Source organism: Pseudorca crassidens, chromosome 14 (assembly GCF_039906515.1).
Source record: "Pseudorca crassidens isolate mPseCra1 chromosome 14, mPseCra1.hap1, whole genome shotgun sequence".
In the NCBI taxonomy this organism is placed as follows: Eukaryota; Metazoa; Chordata; class Mammalia; order Artiodactyla; family Delphinidae; genus Pseudorca; species Pseudorca crassidens.
Window position 1 is genome coordinate 5,848,209 of NC_090309.1, and position 22,979 is coordinate 5,871,187.

Below are 22,979 nucleotides of genomic sequence, written 5' to 3' on the forward strand. Positions count from 1 at the left end.
CTTCCTAAGAACTGAACTCATCTTCAAACTTCATCTTCTGACACGTAACCACATCAGACACAATCTGGTTCGTTTACCTGTAGATGGATCTCACTTCCCCTGCATAATCAGCATTTTGGGAAAGGAAGTAAACTTCACTTACTCTCCTAAACAGCCAATGAGAAGCCTGCCAACTACAAGGTGGGGATGCATGACTTCCTCCAGGCCCGACTCTCATTTCCTGTTGAGCTAAGAAAAGCAGGTCTAGTGTTGCCACACATGAATCGAGGCATTTGAGCTCCTAAAACCATAGCCAACACAGGACTTATCCCTTTCCTATTATCATCCCATCCAAACACACAGATAAAAAATCCTAACTCCCAGCTGTAAAGCAAGACATGTGGTAACACTGCAATTAATGGGTGATGAGACTTTTTTTTTAAACATCTTTATTGGGTTATAATTGCTTTACAATGGTGTGTTAGTTTCTGCTTTATAACAAAGTGAATCAGTTATACATATACATATGTTCCCATATCTCTTCCCTCTTGCGTCTCCCTCTCTCCCACCCGATGAGACTTTTTTGTAAAACGAAGATATTAAAAAGGTCAGCGTTATCTCTCCATCTCAATGCCGGAAAATGGAACCTTCCACAATATCCAAAACCTTTTGACTCTTCCTTAATGAAGGACAAAGGGAAGAGAGAGAGAACTGACACGACAGAGAAAACAACAGGGCACTTAAGAAGTTTGCCAGCCCTGGACTCACACTCCGCAGCCCCTGGTGAGCTGACCGCAGCTGCCTGGGGGCCTAAGGGGCTGGAGGAGAGACCAGCAGAAGAACCACCGTGCAGAGCCTGGTCAAGCCCCAAGTGCTGACCCTCAGAATCCTGAGCAAATAGAATGATGGTTGCTTTAAGCCACTAAGTTTCAGGGGTGGCCTGTTACCCAGTAAAGGCAACTGAAAGAGGCATTTTTCACCACCTGATACATTTATTTTGTGTCTTCTTAAACTCCATGAAAGCATGGACTGTGTCTTTTTTGCCAATTCTGTATCTCCATGCTCTAGAACAGAGTCTGTAGTGATCTGGGGGGGGGGGGGGGTTGGACATGCTACATAATGGAATAGAAGACCACATGTATTTCTTAGTTTTAAAAACTGAAATTCCTAATTTATTAGTTAATAAACCATTAGTACTTACAAGCACAAAGTTATTTCCTTCTAAGAGGAAGTGTGGACACACAAAGAGGCACCAGGGAGGCACCCACACGAGGAAAGACCATGTGAGGGCAGAGCCAGACAGCAGAAACCAAACCTACCAACACCATGATCTTGGACTTCTAGACTCTAGAACCATGAGAAAACAAATGTCTGTTGTTTAAGTCACCAAGTCCATGGCCTTTGCATGTGGGACCCCAAGCAAACTGGTACAGGTATGGGGTTCACTTACACTTCTTCTTATGGTTCTCATGGCCCCATATTCTTACCACATTCTCTGAAAAACGAAAAACTTACTGAGGAATTCCTATAGAAGAAACGTTGGATGGCAAGTAATTTTTCAAACTGATTTTTAGCTGGGAGGAGGGGTTCTGGTCCCATCTCTGTGACTGACGAGGCCTCTGATTTGGGGAGGGGTCTGGAGTCCCTTAGAACAAATCTTAGACCCATTCTTTTACCAAAGTTTGAAATAGATCATCTTCAAGCCTCCTTAGAGCCCTAACATTCAACAACTACGTGTGGACATAATTGTCAGAGTGGTCAAATGAACTCCACGAATGATTCTTAAAAGGAGTTTTGAGACTTCCCTGGTGGCGCAGTGGTTAATAATCTGCCTGCCAGTGCAGGGGACACAGGTTCGATCCCTGGTCTGGGACGACCCCACATACCACGGAGCAACTAAGCCCATGCGCCACAACTACGGAGCCTGCGCTCTAGAGCCCACAAGCCACAACTACTGAGCCCGCGTGCCACAACTACTGAAGCCCGCATGCCTAGAGCCCGTGCTCCGCAACAAGAGAAGCCAACGCAATGAGAAGCCCGCATACCGCAACGAAGAGTAGCCCCCGCTCGCTGCAACTAGAGGAAGCCCGTGCACAGCAATGAAGACCCAATGCAGCCAATAATTAATTAATTAAATTTTTTAAAGTTTTAATTCCCATTCTTATTCAGGGTTGGTTGATATCAGTGATGAACTTCACAGGAAGCATAGTTTTCCCAGTTTGCTGCTGAAATCAGAGTTCTTACAATTAGCTACAGAAGAGAGTTGTGGAATATATTTCTTAGAGTCTTTTGCGGGGAGAGGGGCTTTCTTGAGGGGGTTCTTTCTTCAAAGAACCTCATTTGAAACAAGATAATTATGTCCCTTAAGTATAAACACGTTGCAGAGAGATGGCATAATTTTCTCAGAGTTAAAGTTTATTTCTCAACAGTTTCTTCACAAGTAGAGGAAATGCACTTTAGCAAAAGCTTCCTTCCCTGTAATTTACTCTGAGCAAGTTGCTCAGGTGAAACCTGTGTTCTGCGTAGTTCCTCTTTTGCTAATATTTATAAACAAGCAGTTTAAAAAGTTAAATAAAAACTATGTTTTGAGAGTATACAAAAAATAAGTGTTAAACTAAATCTGACAAGACCATTATTTAACGTTCACGTAGCACCATCAGATTTCCAAAGTGCCTTGAAGTCACCATGGTTTCTAAGAGCATCACCCTGGGATGGATTTGAGATTCATCTGCATCGTATGAGTGAAATTTCTAAAGATATTCAACAACCTGCTCTGTCCCAAGGCCAGCTGGGTTTCAGCGTAATTGCAATGAAAAGCTCCTTGGGTATTTGTCACTTCCGGTGATAGAGGTAGGAACTTTTTCATTTATCGTTGTCAAACTGAAATACTGGGCTCACAGTGCACATTTTTCCTCCTAGATGAAATGCTTTAAGCATACCAAAGACTTTGGTTTAACAGAAATTTTTGATTAATCAACACTTGAGGTTCAAGGCAAACTATTTCTTAGTGGTTCGGAGCCAGGGTCTTTGATCTTCCTTAAGAAACATACTTCTTTATACTTTTCTGATAGTGATGGTATGTTATCTAGGTATGTAATTTGTACGTATTCTGGAATAGACTTTTTACAGTGAAAATTTCATAAGAAATGATAAAATAATCTAGGTAGAGTTGTTTCATATCTAGATAGCTTGACTTGGTTCCATTTCCTTACATGGTTTACATTCCCCTCTTCTATGCTATATGATACTTAATTTATAAAGATTTTGAAAGAATTCAGTGACATGATCAAATTATTCCTTAATGCATTTACAAGAGGAAGAGGAATCGAGACACTCTAGATTTGTTCTCTCACAAACATAGCAGGGGGGCAGTCGGGGGGGGGGTCTATCATCTGTGTGATATGGACATGCGTATGAAGACATTAGTCTGCAAAACAGAAAATCTTTCATCATGAGAGGAGTAAGTCTCAATTCACAAAGCTTGTGTCAAGTGCCAAAAAAGTGTCTTGAAAGTATGTGCCAGGGTCAGTCATTAGGAAAAAGATTAGCAAAATCAGCAGGTCCTTTTTTTTTGCGGTATGCGGGCCTCTCACTGTTGTGGCCTCTCCCGTTGCGGAGCACAGGCTCCAGACGCGCAGGCTCAGCGGCCATGGCTCACGGGCCCAGCCGCTCCGCGGCATGTGGGACCCTCCTGGACCGGGGCACGAACCCGTGTCCCCTGCATCGGCAGGCAGACTCTCAACCACTGCGCCACCAGGGAAGCCCAGCAGGTCCTTTTGAAGAACAAATTTGGAGAACTCGCTCTTCCCAATTTCCAAACTTCCCGCAAATCTATAGTAATCAAGACAGTGTATGGGCTTCTCTGGTGGCACAGTTGTTAAGAATCCGCCTGCCAATGCAGGAGACACGGGTTCAAGCCCTGGTCCAGGAAGATCGCACATGCCGTGGAGCAACTAAGCCCATGCGCCATAACTACTGAGTCCGCATGCCACAACTACTGAAGCCCACGTGCCTAGAGCTCATGCTCCGCAACAAGAGAAGCCACCGCGATGAGAAGCCCATGCACTACCGTGAAGAGTAGCCCCTGCTCGCCGCAACTAGAGAAAGCCCGCACACAGCATAGGATAAATACTGAGATCAATGGAATAGAATTTAGAGTCCAGAAATTTAAGAAAGAAAATGAAAAAAAAAAAGAGTTCAGAAACGCTCACATTTAAGGTCAACTGGTACCAAAACAAGTGTACCAAAGCAAGCGTACCAAAACAACTAAGTGGGAACAGAATGGTCCTTTGAACAAACAGTGCTGGGCCACTGGATATCCACATGCAAATGAATGGAGCTGCACCCCTACTTCACATTTTACACAAAAATTAACTCAAAGTGGATCAAAGAGCTAAACATAAGAGCTAAAACTTTAAAATTTAAAAGAAAAACAAAGGAGTAAATCTTCATAATCTTGGCTTAGGCAGTAGTTTCTTAGATATGACACCAAAAGCACAAGCAACAAAAGAAATAAATTGAACTTTATCAAAATTAAAAACTTCTGTGCTCTAAGTACACCATCAAGAAAGTGAAAAGTCAACTCAAAAGAATGGGAGAAAATTTTTGCAAGTCATACATCTGGCAAAAGACTTGTATCTAGAATACATAAAGAACTTTTACAAATCAAAAAGTCTGAAAAACAAATAACACAATTAAAAATGTACAAAGGATCTGAATACCATTTCTCCAAAGATAGTCAAATAACCGGCAAGCATATGAAAAGATACTCAACATCATTAGTCATCAGAGAAAAGCAATAAAAACCACTAAAATGAGATACGACTAGGTTGGCTGTAATTTTAAAAAGACAGATAATTACAAGTATTGGCAAAAGGAGGTGGAGAAACCAAATCCTTCATATACTGCTGGTGGGAATGTAAAATGGTCCAGCTGCTTTGGAAAACAGTTTAGCAGTTCCTCCAAAGGAACTGAGTTCCTCTGTCATTACCACATGACAGAAGTAATTCTACTCCTAGATATACATCCAAGAGAAATGAAAATACAGTCTACACAAAAACTTGTACACAAATGTTCATAGCAGCATCATTCCTAATAGTCCAAAAGTAGAAACAATCCACCTGCCCATCAACTGAATAACAGGTAAAATCAGTATATCCAGTCAATGGAATATTATTCTGCAACAAAAAGAAAAGAAGCACCAACACATACGACAACATGGATGAACCTAGAACACATGCTAAGTGTTCACAGAACGCAAGTTGTTTGATTCCATTTATATGAAATGTCCAGAACTGGTAAATCTATAGAGATAGAAAGTAGATTAGTAGTAGCCTGGGGCTGAGGTGGGGGAAGGGAGGAAGGTAGTGATAGGAGGACTGGGATATGCAGTTTCTTCTCTGCAGCAACAAATATGTTCTAAAATGTGGCTACGACTGCATGATTCTGGGAATATACTAAAAGCCATTGAACTCAACACCTTAAATAGGTGAACAGTGTGGTGTTTGAATTACGTCTCAATAAATCTTTTTTTTTTAAGTGGTGTTTTTGAAATCCAAGGTTGTTCTCCTACTATTCCCATCAAAGAAGTGGGGAGGGGTTGTTTTCAGTGTGTCGTGTTGCTGATGCCTCCTAATGAATGAACGGCTGAACATCTACTTCTGGCCAAGATGGTGTTAACGGGGACTGGATATACCTTTGCACTTGAAACAACCAAAACAAACCCATACAAAATTTACAAAACAAAGGTTTTCAAGAAACTGGACATCAAGCAACGAAGAACAGTGATCCCTGAGATAAGAAACTAGACATCAAGCAATAAGAACAGTGATCCCTGAGATAAGAAACAAATGAGGCGAGTCATACGACTGCCTGAACTTACTCCCTTTACAAAGTTTTTGGGCACGGCACAGGGAGAGGAAACCCAAGCAGAGCTCTGCAGACTCCCTTAGTTAAGGAGCGGGAGCTAAGAGTCCAGGTAAACCTAGACAGCTAGGGCTCCGGTGAGAATACCAGAAATGAGAGCTACACAAAGAAGAACCGCCAGGCTCTGCAAAGCGTCTCCTGTATGTTCACCCAAGTAACGATCAGCACATGCAAAGGAAACTACCAAGGCTGGGGGGAAGAAACATTCAAAAGGATTAGATGGAACAGTGCAAGTGCTCACACGGATGGAAATAGTGCCTGTTCCCACTAAACAAATGGAAAAACTCATAAATCATGGGCAACTGAGAACTCAGAGAGGTCTTGCCTGAGCAGTGGGATATAACTAGCATTAGACTGAGCACTGATCCAGATCTCCCTAACAAAAACCATAAAAGCAAGACACAAAAGGATCAAGTTATTTCCATGTAGCTTAACTGCACCCCAGAACAAAGCTCAAGAATACTTATAGGAAGCACCCAACAAGGTAAAGTTCATGTCTCACATCCACGCCGAGATTACCAGACGGGAAAACATAACAGTGACGACCATCCATCGAAACCAACCCAATGCTGGCATAGATATTAATCATAGGCAAGACACTCAACCAGCTATTATAACTGTATTCAACGCAATACTGGCATAGATATTAAAACTATAGGCAAGGACACTCAACCAGCTATTATAACTGTATTCAACGCAATACTGGCATAGATATTAAAACTATAGGCAAGGACACTCAACCAGCTATTATAACTGTATGCATATGCTCAAAAGCAGAGATCTAGAAAATATTTTTAAAACACCCAGATCTTCTAGAGATGCAAATACAACACCAGAGATTAAAAATACGTGGGATGGAATTAATGGCAGAGTCCACGATGAAAAAGAAAGTTAACATGAATGCAGAGCAGAAGAAACTAACCAAAATGAAGCACAAAAAGAAAAAAAAAAAAGATACATCAGTGAGCTCCGAGACAACTTCAGGTGGCTTAATAAACATTCAGTGGGAGTCTCCAAGACCAAGAAGAGGGAAGAGAAGTGAGGGGGGAAGAAAAAAAAGAACTGAAGAAACAGCGGCCAAAAATCTTCCAAATTTTATGAAACTTCTAAACGCAGAGACCCAAGCTCCCAAACCCCAAGCACGAGAAACGTGAAGAGAAGCACACCAGGGCACGTCATAATCAAATTGCTCAACACCAGGGGTAAACGGAGACTCTTAAAAGCAGTCAGGACAAGAAAAAAAAAAAAGACATGTAAAAAGGAACAAAATAAGAACAGCAAATTTCTCAGCAGAAACAATTCAAGTGAGACAACAGTGGAGTAACATCTCTAAGACAAGGGAAAAAAACAGCAACCTGGAATTCTATACTCAGCAAAAATTCTTTCAAAATCAAAAGCACAAAAATTTTCAGACATACGAAAACTGAAAGAATTCATCACCCAGCAGACCTGTACTATAAAAAATGACAACGTAAGTCCTTCAGGCAGAAGGAAAATGGTACCTGATAGAAATACGGATTTACACCAGGAACGAAAAGCACCAGAAATGCTAACAACCACATGGGTACATGTATTAGGGTTTTTTCTTACTATTTATATCTTTTTAAAAGATAGCTGACTGGGCTTCCCTGGTGGCGCAGTGGTTGAGAGTCCGCCTGCCGATGCAGGGGACGCGGGTTCGTGCCCCGGTGCGGGAGGATCCCACATGCCGCGGAGCGGCTGGGCCCGTGAGCCATGGCCGCTGAGTCTGCGCGTCCGGAGCCTGTGCTCCGCAACGGGAGAGGCCACAGCAGTGAGAGGCCCGCGTACCGCAAAAAAAAAAAAAAAAAAGATAGCTAACTGAGCAAAAATAGCACCAATATATTTTGAGGTTTATAACATATATAAAAGTAAAATATATAACAAAATACTATAAGGCCAGGTAGGGAGAAACAGAAGTGATACTACTGTAATGTCCTTATATTACATATGAAGTATTTACGATTTGAAGGTAACAAGTATGTACTGTAAACCCTAAAGTAATGTTTGAAACAATCAAGTTACAGCAATAAGCCAGAAAATGGAATCACAAAAAACACTCAATTATTTAATTCAAAAGAAAGAAAAAAGGGAAAAGACAAACTACCAAAGAGACAAAGTCCTCAGTAGAAAGAGCCAGAAAGAAAGGAAAGAAGAAAGGTCAAGGGAAACAAATCAACATCCTATGTAAAATTTAGCATTTTAAATCACTTTTTTCATATAGTAAGTAAAAAAGAGAATATATATTTTCAGCTCATTGAGTAGCAAACTGATGAAATGTCTAATTCAACCTTGGGGTTGATGACTGACAGAGGCCTTGTTTAAACAAAATAAAACAAACTTTTTTTCACATTTTGATGGCTGGCATTAGCAATTAAAAAGGTCTTTTCCAGTGTGATTAGAGAAAGGTTAGAAATATTTCACTCGATATTAAATTTTTTTCAAAAAAGCCCACAAGACCATTTTACTCAGTAAGCTCGGGAAAAGAAAATTATCTTTTATCTGTATTATCAAAAAGCACATACATAGCACCTAAAAAGAAATGCAAAACCTCATCTTTGAAATCATTTCCTTGTATAACCTGAACTCCAGAAACTTATTAAAAGCTATCTGAGTATCCTAAGGCTGTCTGTACACCAGTGATCCCATTTCACAGAGGTCGCTTGCAGCCCTAAGGTCGGCGGTCCGGCGGGTAACCATCCCACGATGTGTCTCCCCCTCTCTGGGCCATCCGTCTCCAAGTATGAGCACCACGTGTGGCTCACAGGACGCCCTGAGGTGTGATGAGAGCGCACTCCCCACCCTGCTCTCTGTGGGGATGCTGAGGGTGCTCGCCCAAGAGCTGCTAACTCCTAACTCAGGACAGTCCGGACGCCACACCAGCAGCAGACAAAGGATGCGAGGCCTGCCAAGAGACAGACGCTCCAGGCAACTGACAGGGGCAGGCAATTACCATAATCAATGGAACACACCCCTCCTATCTCTATTCAGAGTTCTATTAACCAAGATGAGGAGCCATCAGCTCCAGCTGCTCGCCCATCTCAGCCTCAACCAGAGCCTCTGAATCTAAACCATAAAGCTTCACTGCGTACCACGTGTCCACCCTATCAGGTCCAGCTTAGCTATCCACTCCCACGGGCCGCTCTTCCCCATCTGCAGTACCCTCCTCCTCAAGCTACGTGCTGCACAAGGCACGCGCTGACCGCTCTTCTTGTCCACTGCCACCAGCAAGGAGCCTTGAGGGATGCCTGGCACACGCCACGTCCACAGCGAGCTCTAGAGTAACAGGACTGAGAGGAGAGCTGCCTAGCAGAGCAGGCTCAGATATCTCACAAAGAGCAACACACAAACCAGATACTAAGCCCCCAAGTCACTAAAGAGTAAAGAGCTGAACATTCACAAGTCTTTTCTGGCAACTAAGGGAAGGGGCAACAAGAGCAGATGAGGAGCACGTGGACACACGGAGATGCCAAGTTCAAACAGGAGAGGCCCTAGAACTGCAGGCAGGCCCCGCGGGTGAACGAACACACTCAGTGAATCCTGCGCCACCTGAGCCACCCTCACTGCCTGACTCGGGTCCCAATAACCCGTGTGTCCCTTGGATGCACAACCCTGACTTGGGTAATACTCAGTCTTTGACTTGAGATCTCCAAACTGAATAGTCAGCAAAACTACACGGCAACTACATAGAGGGTCCCAGAGTTACTGCTGGGGCAACGGTTCTGGCTGTCAACAGTATTCAGTTAGTATCATAAACAGGTAGGAATATAGCTCTAAGTATAAGAATTTTCCAGAAGTACACTAACATTAAATTTAGATTTGATCTGAATGCACTGAAGCCCCCAATAAGAGATATGATGAATTGGGAGACTGGGATTGACATATATACACTAACATGTATAAAATGGATAACTAACAAGAAACTGCTGTATAAAAAAATAAATAAAATAAAATTCAAAAAAATTTTTCTTTAGAATGTAAGATGAGAAAAATACTCTAAAAGGTACACCTGAAGAAAATCAAATGAGCAACTGTATTCCCCCATGTAACGCAACAAATCATTTATTTAACTTGGTATATGTCCTTCTGACCAAAGATACTAGATTTTGTTTTATTTTTTCAAATCCCGGTGAGTCAACAGCTTCTGTCTGAGATAAAGGAAAACTCCAGTCTTTAGCATCACATGGCAAAGGGCTGACTATTGACAATGGAATCCCCCAATAAAATGTGAGAAGGAAAAACCGGTTTGGTCTAGTTCCTGATACCAATGACCTCACTGATAGTGAACAGTTTGTCTTTATGGCGATAAGAAACTGTTTTCAGATGTTTCAAGAAATGACCTAAATGCAGTGATGACTAATACTAAGAGTGGGGAAGGTAAAGGTTTCAGGGAAGCAGAGACAGGCGGCCGTGTCATCAGAACCGGGAGGTGTGGAGTTATGCTGCCGAGAAAGGGGTAGACACGAGCAAACACATGCCCCCTCTTTTCTCCTTCTATGTAAGGCTCCCAGGTGCAACTCTTCTGAAAGCATCTGAGATGCGAGGCCCAAACACCTGCTGAAGGCACTCCTCCCAACAGCCAAAATCTAGAAACAACTGTGACGTCCATCAGCTGGCGAACCGGTGGACAAAACACAGCCCGTCCATACCCTGGACACCATCCAGACATAAAAAGGAACAAATACCACGCTCAGCGGCATGGACAAGCCTCAGAAGCATTATGCAAAGTGAAAGGAATCATACACCAGCGACCACACGTGGCATGATTTTATTCATATGCAATGTTCAAAACAGGCGAATTTATAGAGACAAAATAGACGGCAGTTGTCTGAAGCTCTGGGGTGGGACAGGGGTTCACTGTGAAAGGGTAGGAGGGATCTTGCTAGGGCGATGGAAGTGCTGGACACTGATCTGTGGGGACAGCTGTGCCACTCAGTACATCTACTAAAAACCCTTGAAATGCAGGCTTGAGGCGGGTGAATTCCGTGATATATAAAATACACCTCAATAAAGCTGTTTAAAAAACAAACCCGTTGAACAAACTTCCGTGTCTCCTGGAGGCTGGTGTGGGACAGCAGTGAGCCTGGGGATGCCCACCCAGCACGCCCGCACGGCCCCCGTCCCTGGGTTGCATCTCCCACTTTAAGTATCAGCCCTAAGGCGCTGCTCCACTCCTGTTTTCGTTTTTGTTGTTGGCATTGCTGTTTTTGTGGTTACTGCTCGGGATGAAAAGTAGCCCACGCCTGAACAAAACCACAGGTGTGAAATCAAAGATGCAACTTCTAATTGACTCCTGGTCTGGGGGACTGATCACATGAGTCACAGGGGTTCATTCCCATAAAAATGATTATGAGAAGCATAAAGAGATCAAGGGGAAGAAATGACGGCACAGATTGTTACTATCAGGTTTTGACCGCTAAAATATGGATGGAGCAGGGACTTCCCTGGTGGTCCAGCAGTTAAGACTCCACGCTTCCACTGCAGGGGGCACGGGTTCGGTCCTGGTCGGGGAACTAAGATCCTGCACGCGGCAAGGTGCGGCCAAAAGAAAATAAATAATAAAATAAAATGCAAGAAAAAAAACGACTTAAAAAAAAAATGGAGGGACTTCCCTGGTGGCAGAGTGGTTAAGACTCCGCGCTCCCAATGCAGGGGCCCCGGGTTCGATCCCTGGTAAGGGAACTAGATCCCACATGCGTGCCGCAACTAAGAGTTTGCATGCCCCAACTAAGGAGCCCATGTGCCTCAACTAAGGAGCCGACCTGCCGCAACTAAGACGCGGTGCAACCAAGTAAATAAATAATTTTTTTTTTAAATGGATGGAGCAAAGAGAAAAAAGTTATAATCTAAGTGCCCACTGAGGGGACACCAAAAGTGAGGCAATTTGCACAGAACCCTGAGGAGATCCTCATTTGGAAGCAACTGATACCAAACGAAGTACGAGGCTAAAATGAGGAGAGGGGACACTTGGTGGCACAGCGCCCCAGGCCCCCCCTTTCTCTACCTTACAGTCTAGGAAACCAGAGGTTCGGGCCCTGAAGAAGCTGAAGGAGAAATGCTCCAGATGTGAGGACAGGAGGGAAAGCGGCAAGCCACAGGGCTGCAAAGCTAAGATATCAGACGGCACATCTCCAGCCTCCTTCCTCCACCTGAGCCCCACAGGCCAACAAACACATGCACGGCCCCCAAGCAGGAAAAGCTTCTGGGTGTTCTTCTTCGAGAAACCCCAAAGAAAAGCCCTTCAGATGTTCAGCACTGGGGTTCCCCATCCACGAGAATATACTGGGCCCACCTGCACTCCCTAAACTGAATTACCAGCAGTCAGCAGCCTCCAAGTCACTGCTAGTGCCTCAGTCAAATACGAGCAGTCACCCATCTCCAAGTATTTAAGGACAATCTTCAGCGTTAAAGACAAAGACCCAGGACTTCCCTGGCGGTCCAGTGGTTAGGATTCCAGGCTTTCACTGCCGAGGGCCCAGGTTCAATCCCTGGCTGGGGAACTAAGATCCCGCATGCCACATGGCATGGCCAAATAATAAAAAAATAAATAACCCAAATAAACAAAGAGGAAAACTGAAATCTGGAGGAAATGGGGAAGGTGGGGGGGAATGCCGGAGACACAAGAATACCAACCAAAAGAAAATACCTGTATCTACACTCAGTATCCTCAGAGAGATCAGATAAATTCACGAAAGAATAGACGCGTTTTTTTAATTAAAAAACTGAGAAAGAGGGCTTCTCTTATAAATTAAAAATATGACAAAGCTAAAAATTCAATAGAAATATTGAAATGGAAAGTCAAAGACATTTCATTAACAGTAGAACAAAAAGACAAAAATAGAGGAAAAGATAAGAAAATAAATCAAAGAGGTGACTCACAGGACTTTCAGAAAGAGAAGGCAGGGAATTTGGAGGGGAAGAAAAAAAAATTTCCCAGAAAAAAAGGGCAGCTCCTAAGAAAAAGAATTAACCAAGCACCTGGAACAGCGAATGACAACACAAGACACTCATAAAATCTAAGAACACCAGGAATAAAGAGAATATCCTAAAAGCTTCCCCAAAGAAGTTTAAAACAGGTCACACTCAAAAGACCAATGACTTCAAAATTCCAAGACAAAAATGAATTTTCACCCTAGAATATTTTCCACCCACTAACATATAAATCCCACGTAAAGGAAGAACAAAAGCATTCTGGGTCATCCAAAGACTTAAAACCTTTACACCCCAGGCACCCTTACTTACAAAGCAACTGGAGGATGTGCTTCAGGAAAGAAAGGCAGTACACCAAAAAAAAAAAAAAAGACTGTGGCATCCAGGAAACAGATGGTCCAGGAGCAGAGCTATGCACCAAGGTGGGAGGCCAAGCATACCTGGCCAGCTCCCCTCCAGGGAGAAAAAAGCAGAATCTACAGGTTATCTGAAACAATGAGTCATCTAACGTGTTCAAGTATTTAGAAAAACTGTTGATAAAGGCTGAACTTTGCTAGGTACTTGATATTAACTTTCAGGGCGTTTGAGGTGGAAGGTAATGACAAGTACATGGAAAACTAAGCAAACGAAAAAGGCAACGCAAGGGGGAAGGAGTGTTTAAAAAAGAAAATGTAATCATATTAGATTGCTTGGCTCAGAGATAAACAGTATAATACAAACAATTATCATTGTAACCCCAAATTATGATATACTCATTTAAGGGAGGGGGACAAGTATAATAGCTGATTCTTCACGTGGGACCACACCAGTAGTTCAAGAACTGTAACCACCGTCCCAAGAAGTCAGTAAGTGTACAAAACTGATAAATCAAGAAAAAGCCATGTAAGCGTATAATTTAGAAATACAGCAGTCAACTTCAAATGGAGCAACTAAAAGCACTGAAAATAGACGTCGGGCTTCCCTGGTGGCGCAGTGGTTCAGAATCTGCCTGCCAATGCAGGGGGCACGGGTTCGAGCCCTGGTCTGGGAAGGTCCCACATGCCGCGGAGCGGCTGGGCCCGTGAGCCACAATTACTGAGCCTGCGCGTCTGGAGCCTGTGCTCCGCAACAAGAGAGGCCATGATAGTGAGAGGCCCCCGCTTGCCACAACCAGAGAATGCCCTCGCACAGAAAGGAAGACCCAACACAGCTATAAATAAATTAATTAATTTTTTTAAAAAAGACATTAAAAAAAAGAAAATAGATGTCCCTTGGGGATAGGACAACGCCAAGTTTTGATAAGAGAACTTTAGTTTGTCACCTGACTGCAACTATGTGCATTCCTAACTTTGGCAAGTGTTTGAAGGTCCTATCTGCCATATAATGAAAAGAAAGTTTTTAAGTCATAGCACAAAAGTGGGGTTTTTTTCCTTTTTAATAATTTAATAATTAGTTAAGATTAAAAATTGAATAGGAAAACCTGTCAACACTTGGCCATATCTGAGATACTTGCAATGCCCCAGGGATGGAGGGCCAATTCCACAGAAAGAGGGAAGCAGCCTGGGCTCCAGCTCCCTCCTCCTCGTGGACAAGGCCCCCAGTTCTCTCGCTAATGCAACACATCAGCCCAAGGGCTCACAGAGAGCCCTGTGCAGACTCGACCCTGCCAGTTCAGGGCCCCCGCAGGTCCGCTCTGCTGACTGGGGTACAACCAGGTAAATTCAGAAACTGACGACTGCGGAAAAACTTTTATAGCAAGTTGACAGGGTGACATGATGCCCTCTGATTCTAATAACAAAAAGATGCTGTATATAGAAATGGATAAACAACAAGGTCCTGGGAATTCCCTGCCAGTCCAGTGGTTAGGACTCCAAGCTTCCACTGCAGGGGGCCCGGGTTCGATCCCTGGTCAGGAAACTAAGATCCCGCATGCCACGCGATGCGGCCAAAAAAAAAAAAGAAAAAAAACCCCACAAGGTCCTACTGTATGGCTCAGGGAACTACATTCAATATCCTGTGATAAACCATAATGGAAGAGAATATGAAAAAGAATGTGTATATAATATGAAAAGAGTGTGTAATATATATAACTGAATCACGTTGCTGTACAGCAGAAATTAACACAACATTGTAGGTCAACTGCACTTCAATAAAATAAATATTAAAAGAAAAGATTCAGGCTGGCATTTTCTGTGTCTATTTTTTCACCTCGCTTTTCTGGTCACGTGTTTGAACTATTTCAGCCCTGCGGAGGCTGGAAAGCTCTCTGGGGTCGGGCACATGGGCTGTGTCTGGGTGGAGGGCCTGGGGAGACAGAGCCATCACAGGATGGTACACATCTGATGTTACACATCTGGCACGCTGTGTCCACCCCGTCTTCCCTGCACTCCTGGAGGGTAAACACACTGCCTGCTTCCTGCACCGTTGTGTGACCAGGCAGGCAGGGCCCAGCTCGGGTAGCAGCACAGTGAGTACTGTAAGTGGCAGGAAACCAGCCCTGTATGGTTAACTGGTGTCCCCAAATTAGTTCTAAGTTCCTCACAATGCTACGCAGATGTCAGAGTTTCTAAGATCCCAGTTTTTAAAACTTTTGAGAAGTCCTAAAACTTATCATTCTGTCCTCCCTTTTGAAATTCTGACAGAAAACAGGGCCTCACAACTCTATCCCTGCCAACACATCACTCACTTCTCTTCTGAATGATGCCAGCGGACTTTTATCACTGAGCCAGACTCCTAACAGAATATCATAAAAACCTAAGACTTTGGCTGCCACGCTGGTCACTGGTAATATAACATTGCCCTGGTCTCCGTTCTCTTCCTGGCCATCCCTCCCTAAGTCCAAAAAATGTATCCTGATTCAATTCTTGTGTTATCATATTATTACAGCAAAATAACTGTCAATCAAATCTTCCAAAAGTACTAGGTAATCTCTACCCTCTGATAATCACGTCCCAGTGACTATGTAATCAGGTCCCAAATTACATATTAAATATATCTTAATATTTTAACACTGGTAATTCATAGTAGTATTAAAACCAACTTGAATTCACAAAAAATCTGTAGTAAATATTCAAAGCAATTATTTGCAAGTACTTTACAGGATGACCCACAAGCCGCTAGCTATACAGCTAGCTACTTGTGCGAGAAACAAAGTTTTTAAAACACTGATTTTTAAAAGGTGAGGTGGTGACCTAATATTGTTTTGACCCGTAAAATTATCACAAATTCTAAATAGGTAGTGTTTGATCCTGAGAATTCACTGTAAATTAAGTTCTTGACTCCAATACAGTGAATGGCCACACAGTCAACTTTTGTACATTTTCCTTGATGAGAGTGAAGTTTCCAGGGTATCAGGTATCAGTGCTGCCCTCTGGGCAACAGTCCTGCTTCGGCACCGGAACCACCTGGGTCTGAAAGCAGTGCACTTGCACAATCATTTACATGCACTGCTGTCTGCCAATTTAAATCATTAGAATAGAGAAAAAGTGAAAGCACTGTTACTAATGATAAGAAGCACAGGCATCTAAACCTAGTGCAGCTGAGAGATGGAAAGCACTTGATGCTCTGAGGGTGGGCAATGTCTTGGCTCAAGACGCTGTTCACAACCAGGTGCAAGTATTTATTTACTAAGAAAGCAGAGAAACAAAAGACCATGTAAGAAATGCATGTGTCAAAGCACCCATCTCTAGGCTAAAGTGTATTTTAGTTTATAATATTTTTAGTTCCCTGGGAAAGAAACTCCTTAGGTTATTCCCTGGCTTGGCACACCTGCTCAGGGATTCATTACCTCCAGAGCAGGATATATTTTTTCAGAAATCGTCTTTGCTTTTCAAAGGCCAATCCACAAAAATCTATGAACACACACACTGTACCAAAAGTGCCCCCAGATAATGTCAATATGTAGAAACAGACATAGATCCAAACTTGGTCAAGAAAAAAGGCAAAATACAAGCTTGCAAGCTATGCAAATAAACACTGTATTACAGAGTTTCAAGCAATAAGGAGTTAAAAAACTATCACGAGCAGGGTTTTATCTGCTGGTTGGTTTTTCTGCAAGGCTTCTGACGTTCCTGATTTAGTTTAGGGCCAAAACAGTTTTTGGAAGTTTGGGTTGATATTTTTTAAGAGAGCCACACACCTATGTGTGTTCAACAGGGTTGGTTCATCCCCCCTCCCTTAACCCAGGGCCAGAATCCTTCCAGCGTGAAGGGACTCTGTGTCTCAGAACAAGTCCGTACATGCCACTCAGAGGCCGATCAAACCTCCTCCTAAGGAAAACATCTAGTTCTACAAAATTTATTTTGCCCCAGTGGATGTCTTTACCTCCATTTAAGAACAAGAGGCGTCACCCTGACAAAGCAACATTTGCGGAACGCCCCTCCCTAAAGTTTAAGTGCTTGCCCCAAAACGTTACGAAGATGATCTTTAAAAGCTACACAATTTACATGGCAATCGAAAGCAATTTTAGCACTTGCACAAATCCCAAGGCTCCTCCTAATCTAGCAGGCAAACAGTGGACCCGTTTAAAGGGTCACACCAAAGCCTGCAGAGAAGGAGTGGATTTAGCAAGGAGGAAAGCCCAAGAATTCACCCCAACACTCTTCTCTCTACTGCCCTGCCCTGGCCTTCCTTCCCCTCCTCTCTCCTAGACCACTGCCCCAGGCCAACCACCGTACCTGCTCCTTCCCCAAAGTTCCCCTGACCAAGGCTCCTACCCCCAGGGATCCCCAATCCCGACAAAGCTTTCAATGGCCCCTCAATGCCAGGGAATGATGGACCTCCTCGATGCCAACACGAATAACCCCTCCCGAGATGCCCACTACCCCCAAGCCCTACTACCATTCCCAAAGGTCACCCTCAGCCCTTTGGCCACACATACCCCCCTTTCTTCAATAAAAGAGGGGGACAGCATTAGCACAGCGCCTAACAGGTGGCCGACTCTCAGGTTAGCTCGGCTTACCATCTTCGGGCCTAGCGTAGCCTCGTCCTCAACCTTCAAGGTGTCCAGTCCACCAAGGCCCTCTCCTCCAAGGACAGGGTCAGACAGGGTCAGAGTCAAGATGCTCTCTCCATCTGGCCTGTGAGTAAGCCCTGACTCGAGGCAGTGAGCCTGCTGGATTCTCAACTCCCTAACTTCCCCTCGGGCCCCTACCATGCCATTCCAGATGCAGGATTTTCCTGCCTTTAGCCAAGACGTTTTGGAACAATGGCCACTGGACGCTTGCAAGATGCAAAATAACAGTAGCCACCCCAAGGGAAAAACAAAAATGGCCAAATAAACGTTAAAAATAACAAACTCCAAAAACACAAAAACAAGCTTTGATCTATCATTTCTGGCTTGGACTTTTCACATTATCGTTTCTCCCTTTGACGAAAATAATTAAAATTCACCGTATCTACTCCACATGCACAAGATCATCTTACAGACACCCCTTTTATAAATATATGGCGCTCTGAATGAAACCCTGTGAACAGAGATTCGCAATTGTTTTCACAGTTTTGAGTATCCTTCCCTATGATCTCTCAGAAATCTAAAGCAAAAAGTAAATTTCTCTAAATAGAATACAGCCTGTGTCTCAGCTCCTGTTTCAAAGGTAAAGTTACATACCGTTCAACTATACCCAGACTCTTTACCATTTTTGTCAGATGGAGAAAATTATAAACTATCCCCAGGAAAGCCATTTTCATAGAACATATCAAAACTCAGAAAACTCCCTCTCTCGACTCATTCACTTCATGTAACCATAGTCTTCTAAAAATAAGCAACCACAATCACTAAAAAGGTTCATAGAAAAAACAAAAAACAGAAAATATAACAATGAAATAAATTAGGACTACAGGTTGTTCAGCTTACAGGTGTTTCACCTAAAGTTATGTTTAAAAAAAAAAGCTTCTCTATAAAAAACAAATTAGACACAAGTATTTTCCAAAATCTGATGCTAGTCACACTAGTGGATGTTTAGCAACAGTAAACAAATGCTACAGTGTCAATAATCTAATCCCAAAAGCACCATATGCAAATCGTACCAACAAAATTCCTAAACTCCTAGGCATGATGTAAACGGTTCTAGAAAGTACACATTTAAAGAGAAGAGAGAATGGAAATGTTAACTGTCTCTGCTATTGCCACCATCTCTAAGACTAAACTTCCCAGGATCAGTTCATAAATATGAAAGAGCTTCTCGCGATAGTAAGAGAATATGTATGAGATAATCAGGAAAATGTTCACACTGAACATCTGAAGCAAGCTTATGGTCACCGAAGGGGGAAGTGGGGGGGGATCAATTAGGAGTTCAGGATGAACATATACAAACGACTCTACATAAAATAGATAACCAACAAGGGCCTACTGTGTAGCACAGGGAACACTACTCAATATTCTGTAATAACACGTAAGGGAAAAGACTCTGAAAAACATAAACATATATATATAAATATATATATACACACACACACACACATACATATGTGTCTATATATATATAAAACTGAATCACTTTGCTGTATACCTTACTAACACATTGTAAGTCAACTATACTTCAATTTTTAAAAAAACCTGAATGTTTGATAGGAAGGAATTCTTTTTTTTGGTGTGAGAACAGCACTGAGACTATCTAAAAAACAAAAAAAGATACATACTGAAGCATTTATGGGTGAAATGGTATCTGGGTTTTATGTGAAGATAATGGATGGAGAGAAGGAAGACTACAGACAAAACCAGATTAGTCACGTGCTGGTAACTGCTAAACTGGTGATCTCTCTCTCCCTAGTGTCTGGTTCAAATTCTCCATAATAATAAAACAACTGCAGGCGAGCAAAATCTCAAGCGCTCTTGCTCGTGATTGTACGGCACGGTTGCACAGATTGCTTAATTCCTCGGGTTTGCATAATTTGAGAATTTCTCCTCAACCGTACTGACTTTATAGGGAGAGAGCCAGAGAGCCGGGTCACTGCCACGATCCCCAAATGCTGGGGATCCCAACTTCCCCCAAATGTTGTGCTCAGCAAATCTATCTCAAAAGACTGGGGGAAGAGGGGATGAAACCTAAGGGGGAAGGAGGAGGGGAAACCCTCGGCAGTGAACCCCCCCCACCTGCTCCTATAAAGAACCCCCAGCTCTTAAACCCTTTAAGACCCGTTCAGGTTTCACTGGCTTCTGGTTTACTTCACCAGCCTTCACATCCACGCTGACCAAAGAAGATGCAAACAATCCAACTACTGTGTAACCAGGTCAAAAACAAGCTCTGGCTAGTTCACTTGGACGAGGGCACACTCACTACTCGAATCTGTCCAGAAAAACTGGGTTAGAAAAAACCGACTGGTGCTTAAACAAACACTGGGGCTTGGGAAAGAACATCTTTCAGCCAGTTAGCAGACCACTCAGGGAGTTGCAACACAATCTTTTCCAAAATTTTCCAAAAGCTTCCAAATTCAGTTGAGCCCGGCAGGCTGAGCTCACAGGGCTCTCTTTCAAATTCAAAAATCTGGCCCCGGCCCCAACAGTTAACCAACAAAACACATGCTGATTCACTTGAGATCACCTCAGAATACTGACTCCATCCAGTTCAGGCCACAGGCCGGGACACAGCCCAGGCCAGGGGAAGTCAGGGCTGGGGAGAGGCTTTCAAGAGATAGAGAAACCCTATTCTCAGAGCAGAAAACAGACAATGGGATCCACACTTAATTTGGGCGAAGAAAATGTCTACAGTCAGCTTCCAACCCCCCCCCCATTTTTAATGAGACAATGACAATTCTTCACAGCGAACCACAAAGCCCTGCTTCATAAGATTTTTTTTTTTTTTTATTCTATCCCAACCTTGTACCCAGCTAGAAAACACTACTAACAGCTACCAAACACCCCCGGTGCAGATAACTTTGAGAAAGCGTTCAGTAATAAGAAACAAATCAGGAGAGGGAGAATTTCACGTTCTGTTTCAAACGTTCAAGGCCTGCGCCTCCATTACCTAGAGCTGCTCATAAACTCCAGAATGTGCACTGGATAAAATACGCAGCACGGGTTAGTCTCACGAGGTGTCAGCTACTCAGAGCCGACTCGGAGTCTCCAGATTTGTTAGTTTCATTTACTGCTGGGGGCGAGGGGGCAGGTATGAAAAAAAAAAAAAAAGAGAAAGACCTGGGGTGGGTGTAAAGTCTGGGCACCCTCTCCACTCCTGGGCTTTGCCTCGTTTCTGTTTCAATTACACACCTGTCAAACAGGTTATTCCTGGAATTCAGACCGTATAATCGTCACACTGTAAGTCTTCCTGCTCCTGTTGCCCAAACACACACCGTTCCCCGGTTCCCCAAAACATGTACCCATCAGTAGAATGCACGCTGCTTATAAAGGAGAAGCAAATAGCACCGAACTACGCTCCCTGGGCGCCTGGCGAGCATTCAAACGAGGGAACACGAAGACAATTCTCAAGGAAGCCAAGGCAGTGTTTTGGGATAATCACAAGCAAGGCCTGCCTCTACTGAATTTTAATTAACACACCAACTCCGAAGGCCAGATCTGGGAAAGACGGGGAAAAATGTAGGTTGTCGGATGCAAAAATGCTTTGCCCATTTTATGGGAGAAAAGTGCATGCCTAAGAGTGGAGCTTATTTCCTTAACTGAGAGCCAGGAAATGAGGTCTTTTCAGGCCAGTGTGCATATAAACTCTGCTGAAAAACAGCGGGACGGCGAGCCGAGACCCCTCTCCCAACTTCAGCCGAGCGGCGTGGCCGCCGGGCGGCGGCGTATCCATCAGCCTCCCCGTCGCCCCCGGACCAGAAGTTTCAACCCGTCCCCGGGAAACAAAGGAGGCGCCCACACCGACCTTATAGACTTGTCCGTAGGTGCCATTTCCCACCACTTCCACCAGCTCGAAAATCCCAGCCGGATCCTGGAGGAGAAGGAGGGGAGGGGTGAGCATCGGAAAGCAGCACAACAATGAATAAAAGAAGCGGGGCAGCTGGAGAGAAAGGGCGGCGACCACAGAGGTGGGCTTCGCCCGGCGCGGTCGCCGGCGCCCGAGAGCCGCGATGGGGGTCGGGGCACGCGGGGTCGGGGTCCCGGGCGGCGGCTCCGGCGGAGGGTCGCGCCCCGGGCCCCGCACCCGCCGACGCGGGCAGACAAAGGGGCCGCCGCGCCCGCGGCTCTGCCCGCGGCGGCGCCCGAGCACCCGGCCGGCCAGGGCGCGGCCCCGGCTCCCCGCTCCCGGCTCCCCGCGCCCCGCGGCCGCCACTCACCCGCAGGGAGGACAGGTCGATGTCCACCAGACTTTTTGCAGGGGAGTCGTTCGCCATTTTCCCTTTTTGGCACCCAAAACCCGGCCACAATCAATCGGTCTCTGGTGTGTTTCTGGGAGTCGGAGGCCCGGAGGGCGGCGCGGGCCCGCGGGCGAGGCCGGGGGCGGCGGGCGGGCGGGCGGGCGGGCGGCGGCGCTCACTCCATGGCCGGGGCGGCCGGCAGGACCCCGGGCGTTGCCCGCGCCTCAGGCCCCGGCCCCGCGCCCCGCCGCGCGCCTGCACGAGCGGCCCGGACCAGGGGCCGCGGCGCCACCGAGAGTGGAGCCCGGAGCGCGAGGCCGCCAGACAAAGATGACCGGGAGGCGGAGGCGGAGGCGGGCGCGCGGCGGGGGGCGGCGGCGCGGGAGGAGGAGACACGGGACACCGAAAACGTATTCTGAGGAGAGCAAACAGCTCCCCCTTTCCTCCTCCGGCAGGAAAAGCGGGCGGAAGCGCGCTCGCGCCCGGAGCCGGCCCGGGCTGGGGGCGAGGGGCGCGGCGCGGCGTGAATATTCAGCAGGGGTGGGGCCCGGACGGCGGCCGCGCGCGGGGCCGGGTGCGCGGGGTGGGGCAGCGGGGTGAGCGTGGGGAGCGCCCGCGACAAAGGGAAACCGGTCCGGACCCCCGGGCGGAGGGGCGGGCCGACCCCTCCCTCCCGGAGCCCCGCCCCGCCCGCCGCGCCCAGCTCCGCCAGCATCCCCGAGGAGGAGGGTCCTCCCGGCCCCGCCCCCGCTCCCGCTCTTCCCATCCCGTCCCATCCCCCATCGCCAGATTCTGGCCCCTTAAGACCCTCGCTTCCGGTTTCCCTACCTGGTTTTCTTGTCCTTTCTCTTCTTTTCCGGGCTAAACCGGTGGCCTGATTAGGTTGGGGCTTCACT

At 45.3% G+C, this 22,979-nt stretch overlaps 1 protein-coding gene across 50 annotated transcripts in view; it reads right to left on the reverse strand.

The window, feature by feature from the left end:
* The window catches only part of MAP4K4 (mitogen-activated protein kinase kinase kinase kinase 4), a 173,450-nt gene extending 151,208 nt beyond the window's left edge, over positions 1-22,242 (reverse strand). For 21 of the 50 annotated variants that reach the window (XM_067704124.1, XM_067704100.1, XM_067704099.1 and 18 more), the window contains exons 1-2: positions 22,063-22,241; positions 21,651-21,716 (exon numbers count right to left, since the gene is read on the reverse strand). In XM_067704124.1, coding sequence (XP_067560225.1) covers positions 21,651-21,716; positions 22,063-22,119 — 123 coding nt within the window. In that variant the 5' untranslated portion in view covers positions 22,120-22,241. Of the gene's footprint in view, positions 1-21,650; positions 21,762-22,062 lie in introns of those variants that run through there. The other 29 variants (XM_067704086.1, XM_067704085.1, XM_067704090.1 and 26 more) reach the window with 3 other exon arrangements.
* Positions 22,243-22,979: the final 737 nt, after the last annotated feature.